A 19,757-nucleotide genomic window follows, 5' to 3' on the forward strand; every position below is an offset into this window, starting at 1 on the left:
GGTAAACCTGAGGTCTGCTCTTGAGCCTCAGTTTCCCTCAGGAAACTGCAGATCTGGGCCTGGGCCTCTGTGATGCCTCTTCCAGGCTCCTTGGGGGTGGACCCCGGGCATGGCCAGGCGTGTAATAAGTACCACACAAACATACATAGAGTGAGTGCATTCCCACAGCCTGTGACCCTGTCACATTCCGAATCAGGTCTGATGCGTGGCTATGCCAATGTTCCAGCAAAGCCATTAGGACGGGCAGACGGGTGACTCCACCCTTTAAGCAGGATTCCAGATGCTTTCTCCCTGTACTCCCGAGTCCTGCCATGCCCCCCACCCTCCACCTTCCATCCTGCAGGGAAGGGTGCCCAGGGAGACAGGGCACCTGGAAATGGGCACCACAGGGAGGCAAGCGTGCATCAGAACCAGCCCTGTTGTCCTGGCAATGGCTCATGTCCCAGGCGCCCCAGGCACCCATGGGGGCAATTAGTGAGTGTGGGAGGGGGTTTCCATGGTAGCAGTCCCGAGGGGGTGCAGCGGGGCTTCAGGAGGGGACAAGGGCTGGCGGGACCTTTCTCCTTTGTCCTGGGCACACTAGGCCTTTGTTCCTGCCTGGTTCTCTCTGAAAACAAGACCAGGACCACGGGGGTGTGTGGGACCTTGGTTTCGATCCCCCCCACCCCATCCTGAACTGGCCTTGGGGGAGGGGCAGAATAAGGGAAAGAGCCCCACTTCTGGGCCCAGCATCCACTTGGGGAGTCCTCCTCCCACAGGTGTGGAGCCTTACCTGCACAGGAGGCTGGGCAAGACGGCTTACCATTGGCTCATGTTGCTGGTAAACACCTTCCAGCAGCCAATGGGCAGCCTTAGTGTGTCTGGTGGAACCAGGGCTGGACTAGGAGAAGCAGGGCGGGAGTGAGGGCGGGAGGGGAAGGGCAGCTGGCCTAAGGTTGGGGGTGAGGGCACGCATCCAACTTGAGCCAGGCTTCTGCTCAGAAGACTCCCAGGAGTCCTTTGGAGTCCCTAGCCCAGCCAACTACCCTTACCCCCATTTTCCTCCAGTGCTGCTTCCATGCTTGCAAGGGCCCAGGCACCAGGACAGCTCTGTGGGTGGATGGTGGGCCTGGGCCCCCGAAAGACCCTCTGTGACCTTCCTTCATCCTGTGCCTGACATAGTTCATGGTGAGGATGAGTGAAGAAAACAAGATGAAGTCATTATAGCTAGGCTGACACCACTGGTTCAGACCAAACGGGCTAAAGCAGGAGAAAACGATTTTATTTCACTTTGACTAGCCTGAGGACTTAAACTTTTGAACTTTTCAGTTGTGCGTCAATGCCTGGAGATTTAGAAATTCCTATAGATAGGACTTTGGAAAAAATGAAGAACGTAGGAAAGAATGTTCATGTGTGCAGACCGCCTGACATCTGGAAGTTCACCATCTCCAATCAACCCAGAGCCTAAGAATGCAGGGCTGATTCTGCTCAAGAATGTGTGTTTTACTAGAATAACCCTCAAAAGCTTTTCTTTCTTCTTTGGGACACTCTGAGCAGTGCCTAGTCGTGTTTCCAGTTTGCAAACCCTGAGACCTTCGAATAAATCGCAATCATTTATTTCTGGCTAATGCCTCCTGGTCGTTTACCTTCGGTCAACAGTGGAAAGGGAACGGAGTCACCAAATCCCAGGCATAAAGTGCGGTGCCCGTTTGTGAGGATGGCATCAGCCGGTCAGACAATTGGGGTTGGGGGGCACTGAATCCATGGTACCCTAGAAATGGGACCATCAGAATCGGGTGTCCAGGAAGGAGGTGGAGCTTCGATGGGACCTGGGGGGGCCCTCAATAGGGGGGCCCCTGGACCGAGTCAGGAGCCCGTGGAAAGTCTTGCCTCGGGTCTGGGGCTTGCGCCGTGGTGGCCTGGGCTCCTCGGGGGGCTGGACCACGATGCGGGGCACCTCAGGCCTGGTGCCTCCCCGTGCAACTGCCAGCTGCTGGGCCTCAAAGATGGCTCGGGCCCCAGCCAGGCGGGCCTTGGGCCGTGGGGGTGGCCCAGACGTTGACTCCGGCAGCTGGGCCAGTTGGGCCTTGATCTCCCGCTGCAGTTCCTGCTCGGACAGGGCCACGCTGTGCACCTGTGGGGAGTGGTTGTTACTGAGTCTGCCTGGACTGGGGGAGGGCAGGAAACCATGAAGTCCCCACAGGGCGGGCAGTACACAGCCCCAGGAAGTGGCTGAGGGTTGAGGGGCTGACAGCCTTGCTAACGGAGCCAGAGAAAGGCACTTGAAGCCTGGGGTTTTCACATTCTCTGCTGCTCAGAGGACAGGAACTGAGTACTAGTTCTCATTCTGACTTCCAGCTCTGAGACTCAGTTTCCCCAACTATGCATCAGGGGAGGACGGGCAGGGGGCACCCACCTGGGACATGAAGACGTCTTCCTGCAGTTGGCTGGGGGGGATGGCTCGAAGGGCACCGAGCGTCTCCAGGAGCCCTGGGCAGGCCAGGCGCTGTTCTGTGGTGCCCAGTGCCAGGCGCACCAGCGTTAGCCCCACACGGAACAGCACCTTCACACCTGCAGGTGGGGAGCTCACTCAGTGGGGGCCAGCCCTGCCCCTCCTCAGGTCTGCACCTGAACTTGTGCTCTTGGCTAGATTCCTTCCAGACCCCTGTAGCTCTGCAGCCACAACCCAGGCCAGGAGCAAGGACTGAGAGAGAAGGAGTGCAGCGTGGGGGCACTGGCGAATGTCTCAGCAGCCACAGACACTGGTGGGCAGGGCAGCTTTCTGGGGATCAGGGGTGATGGATAACCACACACCAAGCCCTCTTTCAACTGCCTGTCCCTACAAGGAAGGGCCGGGGGCGGGGTTGGGGGTTGCCCATTAAAGCCCTTTCCGCTAGGAGCTGTGACCTTCTGATTCCAGAGAGATTGGAGCCGGAGCTCCTTACTCCTAAACCAACAGCATTGCACACACATGTTAGCATAGGTGTGACCTTGGGCCATCCTCAGAGCCTCAGAATCCCTTCCAGGCAGGCTCTGGTCTCCTGCGAAGAGCAGTCGGGACCAGCGAGGCCTAGTGACAATTGTGACTCGTAAAGGGATGTGAGTGACTACTAATGCCGTCTTTATAAAAGGGAGCCTGCGGCAGTGCTTGTTCTCGGTAGAGAGGGCAACGGTAGCTCAGCCACACTGACAGGGCCCTGCCCTGGCCCGTCCCGGAAACCTGAGGCTGGAAAGGTGACACTTAGATGGCGACTTGGGCACCAGGGGCCAGAGTTCTAAGCCATCCTGGAGCCAACTGGGCATAGAGCAGGTGCTCAATATACATGCTGATTGATTTCTTCCATTTTTTAGGTGCAACTGCTGGACAACCCGTATAGAACAGAGTGCAGGTGGTTACTGATGGGAGAACCGAGGCAGAGCCTCAAAGACCCAGAGTCCCCACAGCTCTGCCCTGACTCCCCCACTCTTCGTCTGGCTCAGGCATCCACCTCTCTGGCTTCACCTCTCTCCACTCCCGCAGCCCTAGGTCATCTGCAGCCTGGACCCTGAGGACAGAGTCCTGCCTGGGCTCCCAGCCTCCCCACTGCCCCTGCAAGACTGCCTCCGTCAGCAAGCAGCCACAAGCATCTTTAAAAGCAGCACTCCCTCCTGCCACTCCCCTAACACTCAGTCACGTCCCTTGCTTTATTTTTTTCATGGCACTTATGACAATCTATAAATATCTCGTTAGTTCGCTGTCTCCTTCCATCTCCACCCCCACCAGAATGCAGGCCCACACACTCAGGTGGGCCCAGGGTCCAGAGCAGCGCTTGGCACCAGTGAGAGTTCACCAAGTGCCTGTGGACTGTGGCATGAGCGCCTCTACCGCTGGCCGTGTCCCCACTGCGCCAGTCCCTGAGCTGCTTCACTGCGGTCACCTCCCCAACTCCTGCCCCACCTACGTCGGGAAAGTCCCTGGCCCCAGCCCTCCCCCAGGCAGAGGCTGCCCTGTATCACAGGGGACCGGCTACCATTCATTACGCTGGCGGTGTGTGGCCTGGGGCTGGGCTGTTTCCCCAGAGCCGGCAGGATGGCATCACCCTCAGCATAGCCGGGCACCTAGACCCAGGGCCGGGATTGGCAGTGGCGGGCAGGGCAGAGCAGAGCGGTCGGGCTCATTCCCTGTGCACACCAAAAGCCCCAGAGCTCCAGCCCAGCCCCTCGTCCGCTGCAGGCTGCCCACTTACCCTCACTGAGAAAGGCGTCCCAGACGCGCAGCACTGTGGGGAAGGGCAGGGAGCGGGCGAAGAGGCACAGGAACCACTCGGGCAGGTAGAGCAGGGGCCCGACGCCCACCTGCTGCAGGTGCTTGTGCACACGCGGGAGCAGCCGCCGCAGCAGGGCCATGAACACCTCGGCGTCCAGCTGCACAGCCTCCTGCGGCCACGTCCGTCAGCACCTCCACTCCCAAAGCCCAGCAGGCTCTGACCCCCTCACTCCCCGGGCCCCCACCCACCCAGCCCCTCCCCCTGTGCCCTCTGGCCCCATCCCAGACTCTTACCATGTGGGGCCCGTAGTAGCCTGGCAGGTAAAGCTCACAGATCTGCACCAGGCACCAGAAGGCCGCCTGGGGGTGGGGCACAGGCCGTGAGTGCCCACCATGGAGGGGCCACAAGGGGGACCGCAGGGCAGGGGGATGGGGTGCAGGGGAGGGCCTGGATACCATCTGCGGTGACTCTGGAGCTAGGTGCCTAGACTCAGACCTGGGGGGCTCTTACCAAAAGCCTCCCATGCTCATGGGTCATGGGCTCAGGGTGTTGAATTTGAGGGTCACAGAATCGAGGCTCACGGGTCAAAGGTTGGGAGGATCCCAAAGCTCAAGTCCTGGGTTCTTGGGGTCATTGGTTTAGGGATCATGGTGACAGGGTTCAGAATCAGGAGTCAGGAGGTCAAGGTGATAACATGCAGACTCCTAACATGGGGCAAGGGGCAAGGGTAAAGGGTCCCAGGTTCCTGCAGTCCAGGTCATTGGGCTTCAAGGTCACTGAGGTTGGCAGTCATGAAGCCCTGGGTCACTAGGACAGGATCTGGGGTCAAGGATCCCAGGTTCCTGACATCAGAGTTCCTGGGGTTAAGGGTCATGGGCCTAGGGCACAGGATTACTAGGTCAGTAGGTCACTAGGTCACTAGGGTTGCGGGTCAAGGGTCCCAGGTACCTGAATTCAGAGTCCCTGGGGTTGGGAGTCACGGGTCACTGGGGTTGGGGGGTCAGGGTCTCGGGTCCCTAGCACAGGGTTGAGGGCACTCACCTCTGGGGGCAAATGCATGAGTAGCACGGCAGCCACAGGACCCTGTGCCTGGCAGTAGCCCTGTTCAGGCCGATACAGGGTGTAGGCCTTGAGTACCTGCAGGAGCCCCTGCTGCCTGTGCCAGAAGACCCCATTAGGGATCAGTCCTCCTGGCATCCCTTTCCCCTCTCTGCAGCCTCTGCCCAAGCCTCACCACCCCCAGGCTTGCTGGCTCCCCTGAGATGCAAAGACATAAAGCTGGGGGGGGGGCTGGGCCAAAATGCCTGGGGTTGTGAGACTGGGGGGCCCTGGGCCTCACTGGCCTCGTACCCGTGACCTTGGGGAGACACAAACATCTCGTGCAGAGGGAACTGGCGGTGCAGGTCCCTGCCTATGGTCTCCATCCACTGTGGGTCTCCCGGAGTCTTAGCCAGTTCCTGCGGGTAGGCAGGAAGGTAGGTGGGAGGGCTCAAAGTGGCGAGGGGCTCTGCAAAGGGGGGGACCCCTGCCAACTCTTGTACCTGATAGGTACCAGGGCTGTTCTTCTGACACACATGGGCCCCGCACAGCAGGGGCCAGCACCGGGCACGCAGGGCTGAGGGGATGCCTTTCCGGCATTGCATCTTTACCTGTGGGGAGGCCAAGGGGCCCAATTAGGCCAGCAGGGCCAGCCTCCCCTGCTCCTGCTGGCCCCAAACACAACTTAGCATCAGGCAAGGGCCACTTTGGGTGGTAGGGACAAAAGACAGGACACAGGAGGGGACTAAATTTTGCCAGGGCCTGGGCTGAGGCAAAGGAGAATAAGCCAAGACTGCCTGGGTTGGGCCATTCTCCCCTCACCTTCTTGTACCGCCGAGACATGGTTTTCTCCCAGTGTGAAGTCATCTCCACCCACTTCATCTCACGTTGACGGATAAGGTCTGCAGAAGGGTGACCAGGCCTGGGAGCACATGGCATAGACATCCAGGCGCCAGGCAGCTGTTACCTACAGCCCACATCTGCCACCCTCATGCAACCTAAGTGAGCCCCTGGGGGGTGACCTGTCACCCAAGAGTTGCCAGTGGTTGTCATGGGGACAGGAAAGGATGTGGCTCCAATGTGGGTGGAAGCAGGAAAGACTGAAAGGGGTGTGTAGGTGTGCATTGGGGGAGGGGCTGGTTGGCTGTTCCCCAGGATAGGGACCCAGACAACTCATAGGGGAAGCCGTGTGGACAGAGCCCTGGACTAGAAGCCAGGAGCCTGAGTTTGAGACTGGTTCAGTCTCTGATCTGCTGTGTGACCTCAGGCAAGTTCTTTCGTGTCTCTGGACTTTTTATCCTGTCTGTATATTGGGAAAGGGGGAGGGTGGAGAAAGAAGTGTGGGTTCTGTGATTTGGATTTGGGATTCCTGGGCCAGAGGTTAAAAGGGAGAGGATGTTTGGTTCCCAAGGTGGGTCCAAACCCTTGGAGATTGGGGGTAAAGAGACAAGGACACCCCAGCCCAGTCCTACCAGCCTTAGGAGGGGTGACACTTGCTAAGTCCCCAGACCCGCCCAGGACCTTGAGGTTGGGCCTCATTCTAGAATTCAGCTCTCAGCCCCTATCCTCAATCCCGGCACCTCCCCCCACCCCCATTCCTTCCCCACTTACCCTGGCTCTGCTGCGCTGCCTCCAATGAAGCCATACCGGTCGGCCCGACGATATGGGCCGGGCCCACTCAGCTCTGAGTCAGACCCTAAAGAGCTGGAATCATCCTGCAGCTCACAAGCCTGCACCAGGTCCTCACCCAGGGCCTGGGCCATGGTGCCCCAGACCCCTGAGGCAACAAAAAGGCTGCAAGATGGGAGAAGCAGTGAGAGAGGCAGCTCCTGGCCTGGCCTCCCATCCAACCAGTCCTCAGCCTCAGGTCCTGGCTGTGGGGTTGGAGGGAGGAGGTTTCAGGGTATCTCAACAAGCCCCTTGTGTCCCCACTTCTATTGGTGGGAGGGCGTTAGACCCTGAAGTGGCAAGAAGGCCAGGCCTCTGTTCAGAGACCCAGCCCCTGCCCCACCACCCAGCTTACCTCCCAGAAGCACCTCACCTCCTCTTCTCACTTCCTCCTCAGCCACAGCTTCAGCTACCCACTGGGGGGCCCCTCCCCAGTGTGTGGGGGGGTTACCCCTTCCTCTCTGAGGCTTTTCCGGCCTGCCCCAGTGCCCCTGGGCTATGGGCTCCTCCCACCAACCCAACCCTGTCCCCTGGGCTCCTGTGCCTGGCTTGCTGGGGCCAGGGACTGCTGGAGGTAGAGGCCAGGAGGCCTGGTGTTGAGGATACTGGCATATAAAACACTCAATTCAGGGTTTCAGTGAGAATTATGGTTTATTTAACGTTTGCTCTTTAGCAAGTAATACTTTTCACATGCTCACAATGCAGCTTATGCTACTGAAACGCACGCAGGGGTGGGATTTAGTAAAAAAATTAATTTAGATTGCACCACAGGCAGTATGAGCCAAAATGGGCTCGGCGTTCTGTGGAAGCCCTCTGGGTCTGGTCAGCCACCTCGGGGGCCACAAAGACTGAGGAGGTAGAGGTCCTCTGTGAACGTGAGGCCGGATATTGGACCAGCCCCTTGTTAGCTCTGAGCCTCAGTTTCCTTTTCTGTCCTTTGAGGACTTAATCCACAGTGTTTGGGGAAGCGATTATTAACGTGCTCACGCCAGGTGGGAAGTTCGGCTGTTCAGCCTGTGAAAGAGAAAAACAACTTCCACAGTATTTCCGGTCCCTTATTCTCAGAAAGGGGCTGCGTAATTCCTCAGGGGCGGAACCAGACTCAACCTCACCCCACAAAGCCACGCCCACCGACCAGGCCCCGCCCCAGGCACACAAAGTCCCGTCCCGTCACCGAGCCCCCGCCTCCCGCATGGCGTCCAGCGGAGGCGCTAGAGAGCTGGGGCAGCGGGCACGGGAAGCCAGCGGGGCGGGGCGGGGCGGGGCGGGGCGGAGCGGGCGGCCGAGGAGGCGGGCCGGGGCGGGCGGAAGGAGCGACAGGCCGGAAGGAGGCATCGGAGGGCGGGAGGCAGGAGCGGGCCCGGAGCTGCTGGGCCGGAGCGGCGGAGCCGCCATGTCCGACAGCGAGAAGCTCAACCTGGACTCTATCATCGGGCGCCTACTGGAAGGTTGGCTGGGGTGTGGGAGGTCAGCGTCCGCCGCGCCCGAACCCCCGGCCCGGCCCGGAAGTTGCGCGCGGGCGGGCCTGCCCCTCCCAGGGCCAGCTTAGGCTGGGCGGGGACGGGCCGCGAGGTGCCGCGGCCGCAGCCGCCCCCCCACTCGCGGCGCACCTCGGGGACGTCGGGGGCGCCTCGGGCACGGGGAGCAGCCCCCTCCTCTGCACCGGGGACGCACCAGTTGGCCTGGGCTCTTGGGTTGAGGGAAAAATGTAAGAAGCCTATCGCCCCCACCCCCGGAAAGGGGTCCTGTGTTGGGGGGGTTCGGCCCTTGCGCACAGCAATCCCCTCGAGCAGCTTAAGGGTAGTTGGGGTCCCGTCCTGGCAGGCGTAGCAGCAACAGCTTCCCGGGGCAAGGAGGGGCCAGGAGGCCCAGGCGCCGCTAGAAGTGCCCATGGGGCACCTGTGCCGCCCACCCTCCTCCTGTCTGAGGAACCAGGGTCCTGACGCCCCTTTCCGCCTCCAGTGCAGGGTTCGCGGCCTGGCAAGAATGTACAGTTGACAGAGAATGAGATCCGTGGTCTGTGCCTCAAATCCCGGGAGATTTTCCTGAGCCAGCCCATTCTTCTGGAACTGGAGGCACCCCTCAAAATCTGCGGTGAGACCCCTGCCCAGGCCCTTTTGCTTCCTGAAGGTGTCCTCCCCCCCCCCATCCCTGGATCCCTCTTCTGTTGAGCCTGACCCTGGCGCTGGGTTCAAGTCTGGACCCCGCGCCTAGCGCTGACCTGCTTCCCTGGGTCACAGGTGATATTCATGGCCAGTACTATGATCTTCTGCGGCTGTTTGAGTATGGTGGCTTCCCTCCGGAGAGCAACTACCTCTTCCTGGGGGACTACGTGGACCGGGGCAAGCAGTCGCTGGAGACCATCTGCCTGCTGCTGGCCTATAAGATCAAGTACCCCGAAAACTTCTTCCTGCTCCGTGGGAACCACGAGTGTGCCAGCATCAACCGCATCTACGGCTTCTATGATGAGTGTGAGTGGGCTGCGTGCCTAGGGCTGCCAGAGGCCTGAAGTTCTCTCCCCACTATTTTGTGGGCCCCTTACGTTGACTTGGTGGTAGGAGTATCCGCATCTGACAGATAACCTGCTAGATTGTGAACTTGGTGAAGGCAGGGCCCTGCCCTGCTGCCCGCCTGCTCTGCTGCCGTGGGGCCTGGCCCTCAGGAAGGGTCTGGTGAATGGCTGCTGACCGAAGGGCCGACCACACTGTAATACAGGGTCCTGTCCGGTAACATTCCCTCTAGCACCTCCGTTACTTAAGCACTTAGGATGCCTATGCGGACTGGACTCTGCTGGCCAGAAGCTGAGATAAACCAGATCTGGTCTTGCTTGGCCTGGCCCTGCTCACAGGGTGGAGGTGGGTGCCAACCCTGCTGTTGTTCTGGATTGGAACTCGGGGGTTCCTCCTGGAAAGCTGGTAGGCAGTGGGTTTCCCTTACGCTTCGTGCTTCTCTCCCAGCTGTGTCTGGGAGGCCTTGGGGGGCCCAGAGACCCGGTTGTGGGTTGGATGGACAGGCCGCCTCACAAGCCATCTCTTTCCTCTGGGCAGGCAAGAGACGCTACAACATTAAACTCTGGAAAACCTTCACCGACTGTTTCAACTGCCTGCCCATCGCTGCCATTGTGGATGAGAAGATCTTTTGCTGCCACGGAGGTGAGGACGGCTCTGGGAAAAGCCTAGCCACATCCCTGGGGGCCTTGGGATGAAGGTGTTTGCTGGAGGACATGTTCCCAGTCACCTGGAACAGCTTTCCCTGGGGTCTGGGCTTGGATGCCCCCCCGCCCCCCCCAGTGTTAGGCTGTACTCTGTGCTGTTGTGGCCTCAGCATTGTGCATGGAACTTACAAGTTTTTCTCTAGGGAGCTCTGCGCTCCTCGAGGGCAGGGACTTGAACAGGCTAAGGCGGTGAGTTCTGCCTACCTGGGCTTCCAGGAGTCCAGGAAAGGGCCAGGTGGTAGTGGGGGGAGGCAGAAGCTAATTGGTCAAGACTTTCTGGAGGGGGGCCCTTGTTTTAGGAAGTGACCTGCCCTGTGTCCCTCAGGTCTCTCCCCGGATCTGCAGTCTATGGAGCAGATTAGGCGTATCATGCGGCCCACAGATGTGCCTGACCAGGGGCTGTTATGTGACCTGCTGTGGTCTGACCCTGACAAGGACGTGCAGGGCTGGGGCGAGAACGACCGTGGTGTCTCCTTTACCTTCGGGGCTGAGGTGGTGGCCAAGTTCCTGCACAAGCACGACTTGGACCTCATCTGCCGGGCACACCAGGTGGGCTGGGAGGTCTGGTCCGGGTGGGAGTGGGGCCTGGGCAGCCAGCACCTGCTGAACTAACTGCCCCTGTCTTCATCCAGGTGGTAGAAGATGGCTATGAGTTTTTTGCCAAGCGGCAGCTGGTGACACTCTTCTCAGCTCCCAACTACTGTGGCGAGTTTGACAACGCAGGCGCCATGATGAGTGTGGACGAGACGCTCATGTGCTCCTTCCAGGTAGGGGTGGGGAAGGAAGGGGCTGGTGGCCCAAGGCTCAGCCCCGTGAGTCTGACCAGTTCTCTCTCTTAGATCCTCAAGCCCGCCGACAAGAACAAGGGGAAATATGGGCAGTTCAGTGGCCTGAACCCTGGTGGCCGGCCCATCACCCCACCCCGTAACTCCGCCAAAGCCAAGAAATAACCTGCGCGTGCCCGCCGTCTGCCCCAGATGGTGGACTGTACTGCAATCTCACAGCCGTGGGGGTCGCACTGGCCTCTGGGCCCACCCATCAAGGGAACATGGAGCCTTGGTGTATTTTTCTTTTTTTTTTTAATGAATCAGTAGCAGCGTCCAATCCCCCAGGGCTCCCCCTGCCTGTGCCTCGGTGGCTGCAAGCAGGATCCTGGGGCTGAGGCTGCAGCTCAGGGCAAAGCAGGGCCAGGTTGTGGGTCTCCAGCCTTGCTTGGCCTCAGGGCTGGCAGCCGGATCCTGGGCAACCCATCTGGTCTCTTGAATAAAGGTCAAAGCTGGATTATCACCCTGGCCTCTGTCTCCCTTGTCCCAAACACTGGACCTGGCATCCTTTTTTCCAGGGAGGGCAGGCTTCCCGGGCATGGGGCCTCAGCCAGGGCAACCCCAGCCACACGTTAAGGTCATAGGGGCTTCTAGAATTCCAAGCCAGGGCCAGAGAATATCGAGAAAGCAAGAACAGCCTTAGCCACAGGGGATCCCAGAGCTGTGCCCAGGATTTGAGGGTGAGATTGCATGATTGGCAGAGAAGGTGGATCAGAGGGGCCAGCAGCCCTACTGTGATTTTTTTCCCCCTTGGGGGAGGTGGGTGTCCAGCCCTGGCCACATGGTTGGAGTAAGAGGTGAGGGACCTCCCATCAGGAGGCCCTCCCCTCAGCAGCAAGCCTGGACATCGACATGATTGCTTGGTGTGGGGGGGGGGGGAGGTGACAGGACCCAGGCCAGTTACCACTAACCAGCTGGGGCCTGGGAATGCAGCAGTTCCCGCTGGCTCAGCTCCAACACAGCCCACCTTTCCCACCTGCTCAAGTGGAGACCCAGCCCTGCCCCTGGCTGTTTCTGGGAGAAGGGGGAGGCTGTGCTTCAACTCCTCCAGGGCCTGAGGACACAGACGGTTCTCAGTTCAGCCTTCACCCTCACTGTCTTCAGCCAGCACAGGGCTGGGGCCCTGGGGCGAGTGTGCCGGGGCCAGGATGGAGCCAAAGAACAGTGACCGGAACTGGAATAATAGGAAGCTGAGTGAGTTCTGGGGGCTGCTCCCTCCTGGCCTCCCATTTCCTGCCTCCACATTCAGACCCTACCTTCTTCGGTGGGGGCGTCCCAGGTACTGTACTGGGCTCATCTTCATCTTCCTCCTCCGAGTGGGGGCCAGAGTTACAGGGGGGTTGGAGGCCGGGTGAGAGGGAGATGGAGGGGAGTGTCCGTGAACACTCGCTGCCCACCGTGGTTTCCATGGCGATCATGTAAGAGTCAATATCATCATTGGCAAACTCATCCAGGTGGGGTGTGCTGCAAATAGAGATGTGTCAGTGAGAAATAGGGAAAGAAGATGGGGTACAGAGGCAAAGCCACCTTGGAAGACTGGGGAGCGGGGGCTGTGGGTGCCTTGTGACCACTGGTGATCTCTTAGTTTTATTTTTGTATTACTTCCTATTTGGTTGGAGGAGAGAGGATACAGGGTTAAGTGGTGGCTTCCTGGAGGGGGTAGGCCTGGAATCATTTGATCAGAGTTCAGGTAGGGGCCTGAGTGAGGCATCCTTTTGGCTAGTTTAGCTCAGGTGGGGGAGGGGAGCAGCAAGTCCTGTGAGCTAGGCCACCTGGGGCCTGAGCCCCCACCTTCCCAAGGGACAGGAGCTGGAGAGCACCGGAGCCCAGGGACCTGCTGGGCGGGGGGCCAGACCAAACTTCCTCTGCTTAAACTACACTGGGCCCATCCTCCCCAACCCACCTGCCCTTCCAGCCACCTGCTTTCCACCCCAGACAGCCCTCTGCCTCCAGCAACCCCCTTTCCCTCGTTGGCCTGGGAGGAGGCTCAGAGGGGAGGCCTCAGCCAGAGAAGGAAGCGAGCCCAACCTTGGGGACACTTCCCTGGGTGGGAGGGACCTAGCACAGCTGACCAGGAAGGCTGAGCGTGTGGGGCTGGGGCCTACAGGAAGTGTCTGTGCCGGGAGGAGGGAGGAGGGGCGAGCTCCCAAAGCTGGAAGCAGCAGGCTCAGGCCGGGATGCCAGGAACCCTCACCTGTGAGCCTGGAGCTGAGGCGCTTGCCGGCAGAGCTCTGGGGAACACAGGTCCTGGGAGTTCGGAGACGGCTCCGAGAGTGTGGCCAGGACAAAGTGGGCTTCCAGCAGAGAGTCGGTGATGGTGAAGATGGCTGGCCTGGCAGGTGATGGATCCCGGACAAGGTCAGGGCCCTTGGCTCCTGGCACCCCAGAGCCCTCCCCTCCCTGTCCTGAGGCTGGGAATTACCTGCCTGGAGCATCGAAGTGAATGCTAAGAGACAAGTTTGCTGACTCTGCGAAGCTCAGGAGCCCCTAGGAGGGGAGAGACAGCAGTGACGCCCAGGGCAGGGCAGGGAGGACAGGGTAGTGAGGGCACGGGAGGAAGCTCACCCGGAATTCTTTAAGGCAGAAAGTGATGGCCACCCCTTCTTGGGCCTGCAACTGCTGGAAATCTTCCGCCCCAATGCTCATCTCGGTCACCATGGCTTTGACGGCGCTGTCTGAGGGCAGGAACAGGATGAACCTGGGCCCATGAATCCCGCCCCCTCCCACCCCAGTTCTGCTCCCCATCCCTGGCAACGTCCAGCACCCTCACCTGCCTCTTCCTCCTGGTAGCTGCGCAGGATGACCCTGCGGCCACGGCCAATGCCCAGAGTCACTTCAGCCAGTGCAAGAGGGAAGGGCAGAATAGCCTCCCCCAGAACCCTGCGGGGAGGGCACAGCATTATACTCAAGGCTCGACCTCGCCTAGTGGCTTTGCTCAGAGGACCTGAGGCAGGGCAGTGACATGTGCACCGGCACTGAAGGGGAACTGCCATGGGCCAGGCCTAGCATGCCCCGGGGAAGGAGGTCAGGGTGGGCAAGACAAGGTCCCTGCGCCATCAAAAGCTTCCAGGCTGCGGTGGGAGAACAGTCCACTGCAAGGAACAGGGAAGACGAGCAGAGCCCAGAGAAGGCAGCAGGAAGGATGGGCTGTTTGCAAGGCACCAACTGGTCCCGTGCTGTCCCTATAAAGTCAGCCTGTCAGGGATATACGGTGATACATAGTTACAAATGAAATAACATCTAGAATTTCCTTCAAGACGATTGGGCAGGAACTGGCGTCTGCCTTTATATGTATTTGAAATTGTCTACAAGAAAAAGAAATGATTGTTCATTACAAAAAGACAAATAGCCTCAAAATCCAAACCAGAGGTGCTAGCCTTCCCTTTTTCTACCCAAAGGGTATGTGAACAGCGCTATCAACGAAACTCAGAAAACCACTGTTGGGACCGAAAGGACCTTCAAGTTACCATGTCCTATGGCTATCAAAAGAAATGAACAAGACCTTGGGCTACTCCAATGCCAAGAGCGGCCAGCATGGGCACAAGTGGAGCCACTCGCCTCTGCGCTGGTCTTCTCCAGGGACCTGTGCCTCTGGAGTCCCCAGCTCCAGGCCGGGCACAGCCCCTGCGTGCTCAGATTGCCCAGAACGGCTCCAGCCCCACAGCTGCTTGTTCAGGCAGCCCTCCTGGATGACAGCCTCTCCACCCAGCCTCCTGCCTTGGCCTGGGGACTCCTCAAGGCTAGAGCCTGGATAACCAGGGGGAGAGGCTACCCTTGAATGGGGAACACCCCCGGAAGGATGAATGAGCTAAAAAAGGGCTTTGAGCCCCTCAGCCACAAACTTAAAGACGGACCTCCAAGGCTGCTCGGCCCAGGGCCCTGTACTGTAGAAGAGATCTCAGAATGAGTCTGACTGGCCCGAAAACCAAGCTGGAACATTGAGGTGGAGAACACAGGCTCCTGAAGACACTGAGGAACAACACCGGGCAAGGGAGCACCCCGCCCCTCCTCCACTTAGCCTCTGCCCTTAGAGGGCCAGGCAAGAATTTGAGAGCAGACTAGGCTGGGTGAACGCTGAGGGTCACAGACACCTGTAGGGAAACCGGTTGAGGTGCCTTCTTTAATTGACTCATGAGGCCCCAAAGAGGGAAGGCAGGGATCTAGGGCTCAGCTTTTGGGCAGGGAATATACTTACTTTGCTGGGGCCCGGAGCATGTGGGGGCACGAGGCTGGGTCAAAGATAGCCTGCAGGGACTCACAGTCCTGGAAGGACAGGTTGTGAGTCTTCCTCACCCCTGGATGGGCAGACAGGGTCTCAGTGGGCATCACCACCCTCCACCCCCACACCTCGGGGATCCCCTGGCTGGCCAGCTGCCCACTCACCGTATTTGCAGTGCAGCTGGACCACCAGGAGGCTGCTCCTGCCATTTAGGGAGATGCAGCATTTCTCCACTGTCTTCTCCAGCATCACCAGCGAGCGGAAGACGGACAGGAACGACTGAGTAGGGGGAAAACATCAGGCCAGCACTGCACCTCCACCGACCAGCTCTCATGTCCCCTGTAGGCCCTGGCCCATCGTGCGCAGGAAAGGAGCTCCCACAACCTATTGGACATTTACACACTTCTAGGCCTTTGTTCGTGCTGTTGCCAATCTGGAATGTCACCACACTCCAGATCCCTGGCAGCATCAATCACCCTCTCCACGTCTGCCATTCCCTCCGGGGGTGTCTTCACTATGCCTCTCACTGCACTGCACTGGATCGCTCCTGCACACGCCTCTCTCCCCAGGTAGCATCTGGGCGCCCCTGAGCAGAGGCACTGCTGGCAGAGGTTCCTGGAGGGGTGCAGTGCCGCTGCTGAGGGAAGGGCCTCACCTTCATCAGGATCTTACAGCGCAGTGGGTCCTGACCAGGGGGGGCCGCCTGGTACAGCTGGAAGAAGAGTGGGGCAAAGAGGAAGCAGGCATAGGCGGAGCGAGAGGAGTTCACAGTCCGGAGAGAGAGCTGGGCCAGGAAAAGCAGGGAGACGGGTGACGAGGTTAGGGGCAGCGGCAGGCCCAGTCCTTTGGCCTGCTCTAGCCCTAATGTCCTCCACCCCCATCACCTGTTGAAACCCTCCCTCTCTCCACGAAGCCTTCGCTGAGTTGGCCTCAGCAGTGCTCCCACAGCCACGGGCCCTACACCGCTGTCAGCACACTGTCTTTTCCCCTAGTCACCCCCCACCCGCCACCAGGCACTCCAGGGAGGGCAACTGCTCTCAATTCACACACAGGCCGGGGACGATGACAGAGCCCAAACTGACGCCCCAGCACTGGGGAGTTAATAACTGAAACTCAGCTGACAAATCTGTCCACGGGCATCCTGCCGGGTGGAGACGAGACTCAAGCCCAAAACAGGACTCCCTGTTGGCATCCCACCCACCCACATGTCCCAGTCCCTCACCCCGTCTTCCAGGGGCTCCAGGTAGAGCTCGTCCCCGATACGGGATAGAGAGTGGACCGCCTTGCCGAGCACTGCGAGGGGAGAGGAAAGTCGGTGGTTAGTCCGGCGCCTCGGCCGTCCCACGTGCCCCCGCCCCGTGGCTAGCCCAGCTCACCCTTCACGTTGCCGCCCGCGACTAGACACTTCATACCGCCCCGGGCACGGGGGCCTGGCCTGCGACCGGGCTGAGACTGGCGGCTGGCCGGCGCCGGGCCCCCACCCGGCTCACGGCTCGCGGCTCCCCTCCGGGTTTCCCCCGCGGCGGACGCCCGCGGCTCCCTTCGCGCGCACCGCCCCCGACAGCCCCGCCCCCGCCCCCTCATTGGTCCACACACCCGCGCCTCCGTCACGTGAGAGAAACGTCCGCCGGCTCCGCAGTCACGTGACGAAATCCGTTCTGGGGGCGGGCCGCGGTCACGTGAGCGGGGTGGGCCTGCTTGGTGGCTTCTCCCGCGCCAGCCCACCCCCGCCCCCTGTCGCCCCTCCCTAGCCGGGCCGCTCGGCGGGACTCAAGGTGGCTGCGCACCTTAGCGTCAGGAGCACAGAACACGCTGTCCCAGGGGCACTAGTTTAGTACGGATTTCCTGGGTGTCTGTCGGGGATACGGGGTGGAGGCGAGACCGTCCGCGCCCAACCCGGGCCGGGGTCTCGGACACTGGCGGCAACTACCCGGGCGAAAAAGAGATGAAAGCAATCGCGGCAGGACCCGGGGGTGGGAGGTGGCTGTTCATTCTGGTTTCGAGGATCCTTCATTGATGGATGAAGAACAGAAGATTCTCCTGGTAGAGAGGGGTGGAGGGGTGTACCTAGCAGGGGAAAGCGAGAGGAAAGGCTTAGCGGTGCGTGGGGCTTTGCCCGGTGGGGAGGTAAGTGGTCTGCGAGCCTCGCAGGGGCTGGCGGCTGCCAAATGACAGGGGACGTTATGAGAAGCACTGGAAACGTTTTACGAGAGTAGAATCATGCTTATGTGGTCATTTTAAAAAGACCACTGGACTGTATAAAAGGGGGGTTTCATCAGCCAGGGAGGTCTACCCCGGCCCCGCAGTGTGTATGTAGGGTGTGTGATGTGGAAGGGAAATCCCGGGGGAACTCGCTGACCTCTAGTTGCCCGCAGCATCAAAGTTCTGCGGTGTTTTGAAGGACCCTGGGCCTCCCTGCGTTCCTTTGGGGCGGGGTGGGCCTTGCACCCCCGGTACTGTCTGCAGTGAGGAGGATATATGTGTCTGCAGGCCCCTCGCTCTGCACTTCCTGGCCTGCAGGTCTGGACCCCACTGTTTCTCCCTCTCTTTGCCCTCAGCCCCCTTCCCTCACCAGGCTTCCTTAGAGTGCTGGGGAGGTTATTCTTACCTTCCAGGGAGATCGGTATAAATGGTACCACCTCTACTCAGGCATTTAGGTCAGTAAGCTGAGCTAAATTTAGGGAGTCATCTTTGACCCCACCCTCCCCTCACCCCACATGCTATACAGTTCTTCGGCAAGTCCTAACTGCTCCACCTCCCAAACAGATGACAGCTTTGGCTTTCTCTTCCATCTCCAGGGCCATCCTGGCTCAGGCCACCGTCATCTCTCACCCGGATGACGGTACGAGCTCTCTGAGTGGTCCCCTGCCTCCACCCTGTCTCCTCCAGTCCACTGTCCATACAGTGCCAAAGTGACCTTCCTAATATGTCGATCATGTCACGCCTCTCCCTTGTTTAGACCTTCCAGTGGTTACCAACTACTACATGTGCCATAAAAGCCCAACAGCTTACCCCAAACCTGCAGGAGCTGGCCCCAGCCGTCTTCACCAGTCTCTGGCCTTCCTCCGCAGCCAGCTAGCCCATCAGTTCTCTGAACCCACCACACCCTTTTCCACCTCAAGCTCTCTGCATGGGCTGTTCCCACCACTTGGACTGCTCTTGGCCCTTCTCACAAGCTGGCTCCTTCTCTTCCTAGGTCTCAGCTTCAGTTGCCCATCCTCGATTGGGCTTCTCTTCCCCCTGTCCCCACCTACTCTCTAGCTAAGCCCTTGCTCTGGGTTATCCAACAGCACTTGGCACAACTCAACATTCCACACGTGTGTGTGCATTTATTTAACGGCCGTCTTCCCCACTGGTATGTCAGTCAGCCCGTGAGCTCAGGGACCACGTCTGTTTTGTTTGTGGCTGTATTCCTGTGCCTCACAGAGAGCCTGGCCCTCAGTAGGTGATCAATAAATACGTGTTCAGTGGAAAACGTGTGAAGCTGAGCTGCCTCTGAGTCACTCTTAGCACATGCTGTGGTGAAAGGAACAAATCCGACTTCCAGCCCTGTACCCACAGCTCCTCCCTTCCCAGGACAAGAGCTGCCCCTCACATTCTGTCAGAGGAACAAAAGAACCCAGCACAGTCTTCTCTTCCTTGCCTTCCTCCTGGCTGGGCCTCTCCCTCTGGTACACCAGTGTAAGGCGGCGTAGCCTCACAGCTTCTCTAGCTCTGCCCCACACCAGTACCTGAGCAGCCCAAGTGGAACAGGAGACAGACGTCAGAGCTCCCTGGAAGGCCAGGAGGGGCAGCTGTGAATAACCGCAGTCATGCCTGCCCTGATCCCTATGGGCTGTAGGGTCCTGTGGCCTTGAGGTCTTGGGAGCAAGGCCCTGGGGAGAGGCAGACAGATTCTTTAGGACTTTTAATGAGTTTTTCTTCAGACACACACACACACACACACACACACACACACACACACACACACTTGTCAAAAGTCAGAATCACCCAGCCCTTGTCAAGGGCTCAGACCCTGGAAAGGAGCCTCGAGCTGGGAGTCAGGAGGCCTGGATTTCTAGTCTGTGCTGCAATATGGACTCGCTATGTGACTTTTTGCAAGTTCCTCCCTGTGTCTGCAGCTGTCGGTGGCATGAGATGCTCACCGAGGTGCCTCAGGCTTCCCTGTGCCGCATCTGGCCACAACTCGAGAGCAGCTGTAACTGGCCATATTGCTTCCCCCAGGCTGTGGGGCTGGGAAGGAGTTCTCCCGTCCGAGGCCAAGTGGCCTCTCCAGGTTTGCCGTTGGCCCAGCCACTAACTCCTCTCGGGCCCAGAAGGGAGGATACCTGTGGGCAGCGGTGGGGATAGGGATGCAGATGATTGGGATCTGTGCCAGAAGTCGGGAGGCCTGGGGGGGTTCCAGCCCTCTTCACAGACAGCCTCAAGCAAGTCAAGGCCTTCTCTGGGCCTCAGTTTCCTCCTTGATCAAATAAGGGGGTTGGATGAGATACTTTCTCAGGATCGTTTCAAACCCCAGATTCTTAGAGTCCTCACCATACCCCACATTAAAGGTGGCCTCCTACAAG

General features: G+C 59.4%; 3 protein-coding genes across 9 annotated transcripts; 1 reads left to right on the plus strand and 2 right to left on the minus strand.

Moving 5' to 3' along the window:
• Positions 1 to 1,241: 1,241 nt before the first annotated feature.
• TBC1D10C (TBC1 domain family member 10C) lies at positions 1,242 to 7,560 on the minus strand. 5 transcript variants are annotated; one of them, XM_081064968.1, is made up of 10 exons: positions 7,288 to 7,416; positions 6,876 to 7,058; positions 6,087 to 6,186; positions 5,768 to 5,875; positions 5,577 to 5,683; positions 5,268 to 5,382; positions 4,520 to 4,585; positions 4,206 to 4,395; positions 2,396 to 2,550; positions 1,242 to 2,113 (listed from the first exon to the last, which is right to left on the minus strand). In XM_081064968.1, exons 2-10 carry the CDS (start codon positions 7,025 to 7,027, stop codon positions 1,766 to 1,768), a joined length of 1,341 nt encoding a protein of 446 aa, XP_080921094.1. In that variant the 5' UTR covers positions 7,028 to 7,058; positions 7,288 to 7,416; the 3' UTR covers positions 1,242 to 1,765. The 5 variants fall into 5 exon arrangements, with proteins under 5 accessions (XP_080921094.1, XP_080921097.1, XP_080921095.1 ...); XM_081064971.1 differs by having other exon boundaries at positions 6,087 to 6,166; positions 7,288 to 7,343; XM_081064969.1 differs by having other exon boundaries at positions 1,243 to 2,113; positions 7,306 to 7,560.
• Positions 7,561 to 8,206: 646 nt separating this feature from the next.
• On the plus strand, positions 8,207 to 11,433 carry PPP1CA (protein phosphatase 1 catalytic subunit alpha). The gene is made up of 7 exons (XM_081064976.1): positions 8,207 to 8,380; positions 8,895 to 9,026; positions 9,173 to 9,403; positions 9,980 to 10,084; positions 10,472 to 10,695; positions 10,779 to 10,913; positions 10,986 to 11,433. Exons 1-7 carry the CDS (start codon positions 8,326 to 8,328, stop codon positions 11,094 to 11,096), a joined length of 993 nt encoding a protein of 330 aa, XP_080921102.1. The 5' UTR covers positions 8,207 to 8,325; the 3' UTR covers positions 11,097 to 11,433.
• Positions 11,228 to 18,404, minus strand: RAD9A (RAD9 checkpoint clamp component A). 3 transcript variants are annotated; one of them, XM_081064974.1, is made up of 12 exons: positions 18,202 to 18,404; positions 16,786 to 17,256; positions 16,412 to 16,482; positions 15,845 to 15,973; positions 15,354 to 15,468; positions 15,166 to 15,265; positions 13,741 to 13,850; positions 13,536 to 13,645; positions 13,393 to 13,457; positions 13,165 to 13,302; positions 12,227 to 12,434; positions 11,228 to 12,144 (listed from the first exon to the last, which is right to left on the minus strand). In XM_081064974.1, exons 4-12 carry the CDS (start codon positions 15,848 to 15,850, stop codon positions 12,049 to 12,051), a joined length of 948 nt encoding a protein of 315 aa, XP_080921100.1. In that variant the 5' UTR covers positions 15,851 to 15,973; positions 16,412 to 16,482; positions 16,786 to 17,256; positions 18,202 to 18,404; the 3' UTR covers positions 11,228 to 12,048. The 3 variants fall into 3 exon arrangements, with proteins under 3 accessions (XP_080921100.1, XP_080921101.1, XP_080921099.1); XM_081064975.1 differs by having other exon boundaries at positions 16,977 to 17,256; positions 18,202 to 18,383; XM_081064973.1 differs by lacking the exons at positions 16,786 to 17,256; positions 18,202 to 18,404 and adding an exon at positions 16,566 to 16,749.
• Positions 18,405 to 19,757: the final 1,353 nt, after the last annotated feature.

This window comes from Rhinolophus hipposideros (genome assembly GCF_964194185.1).
Source record: "Rhinolophus hipposideros genome assembly, chromosome: 10".
In the NCBI taxonomy this organism is placed as follows: domain Eukaryota; kingdom Metazoa; phylum Chordata; class Mammalia; order Chiroptera; family Rhinolophidae; genus Rhinolophus; species Rhinolophus hipposideros.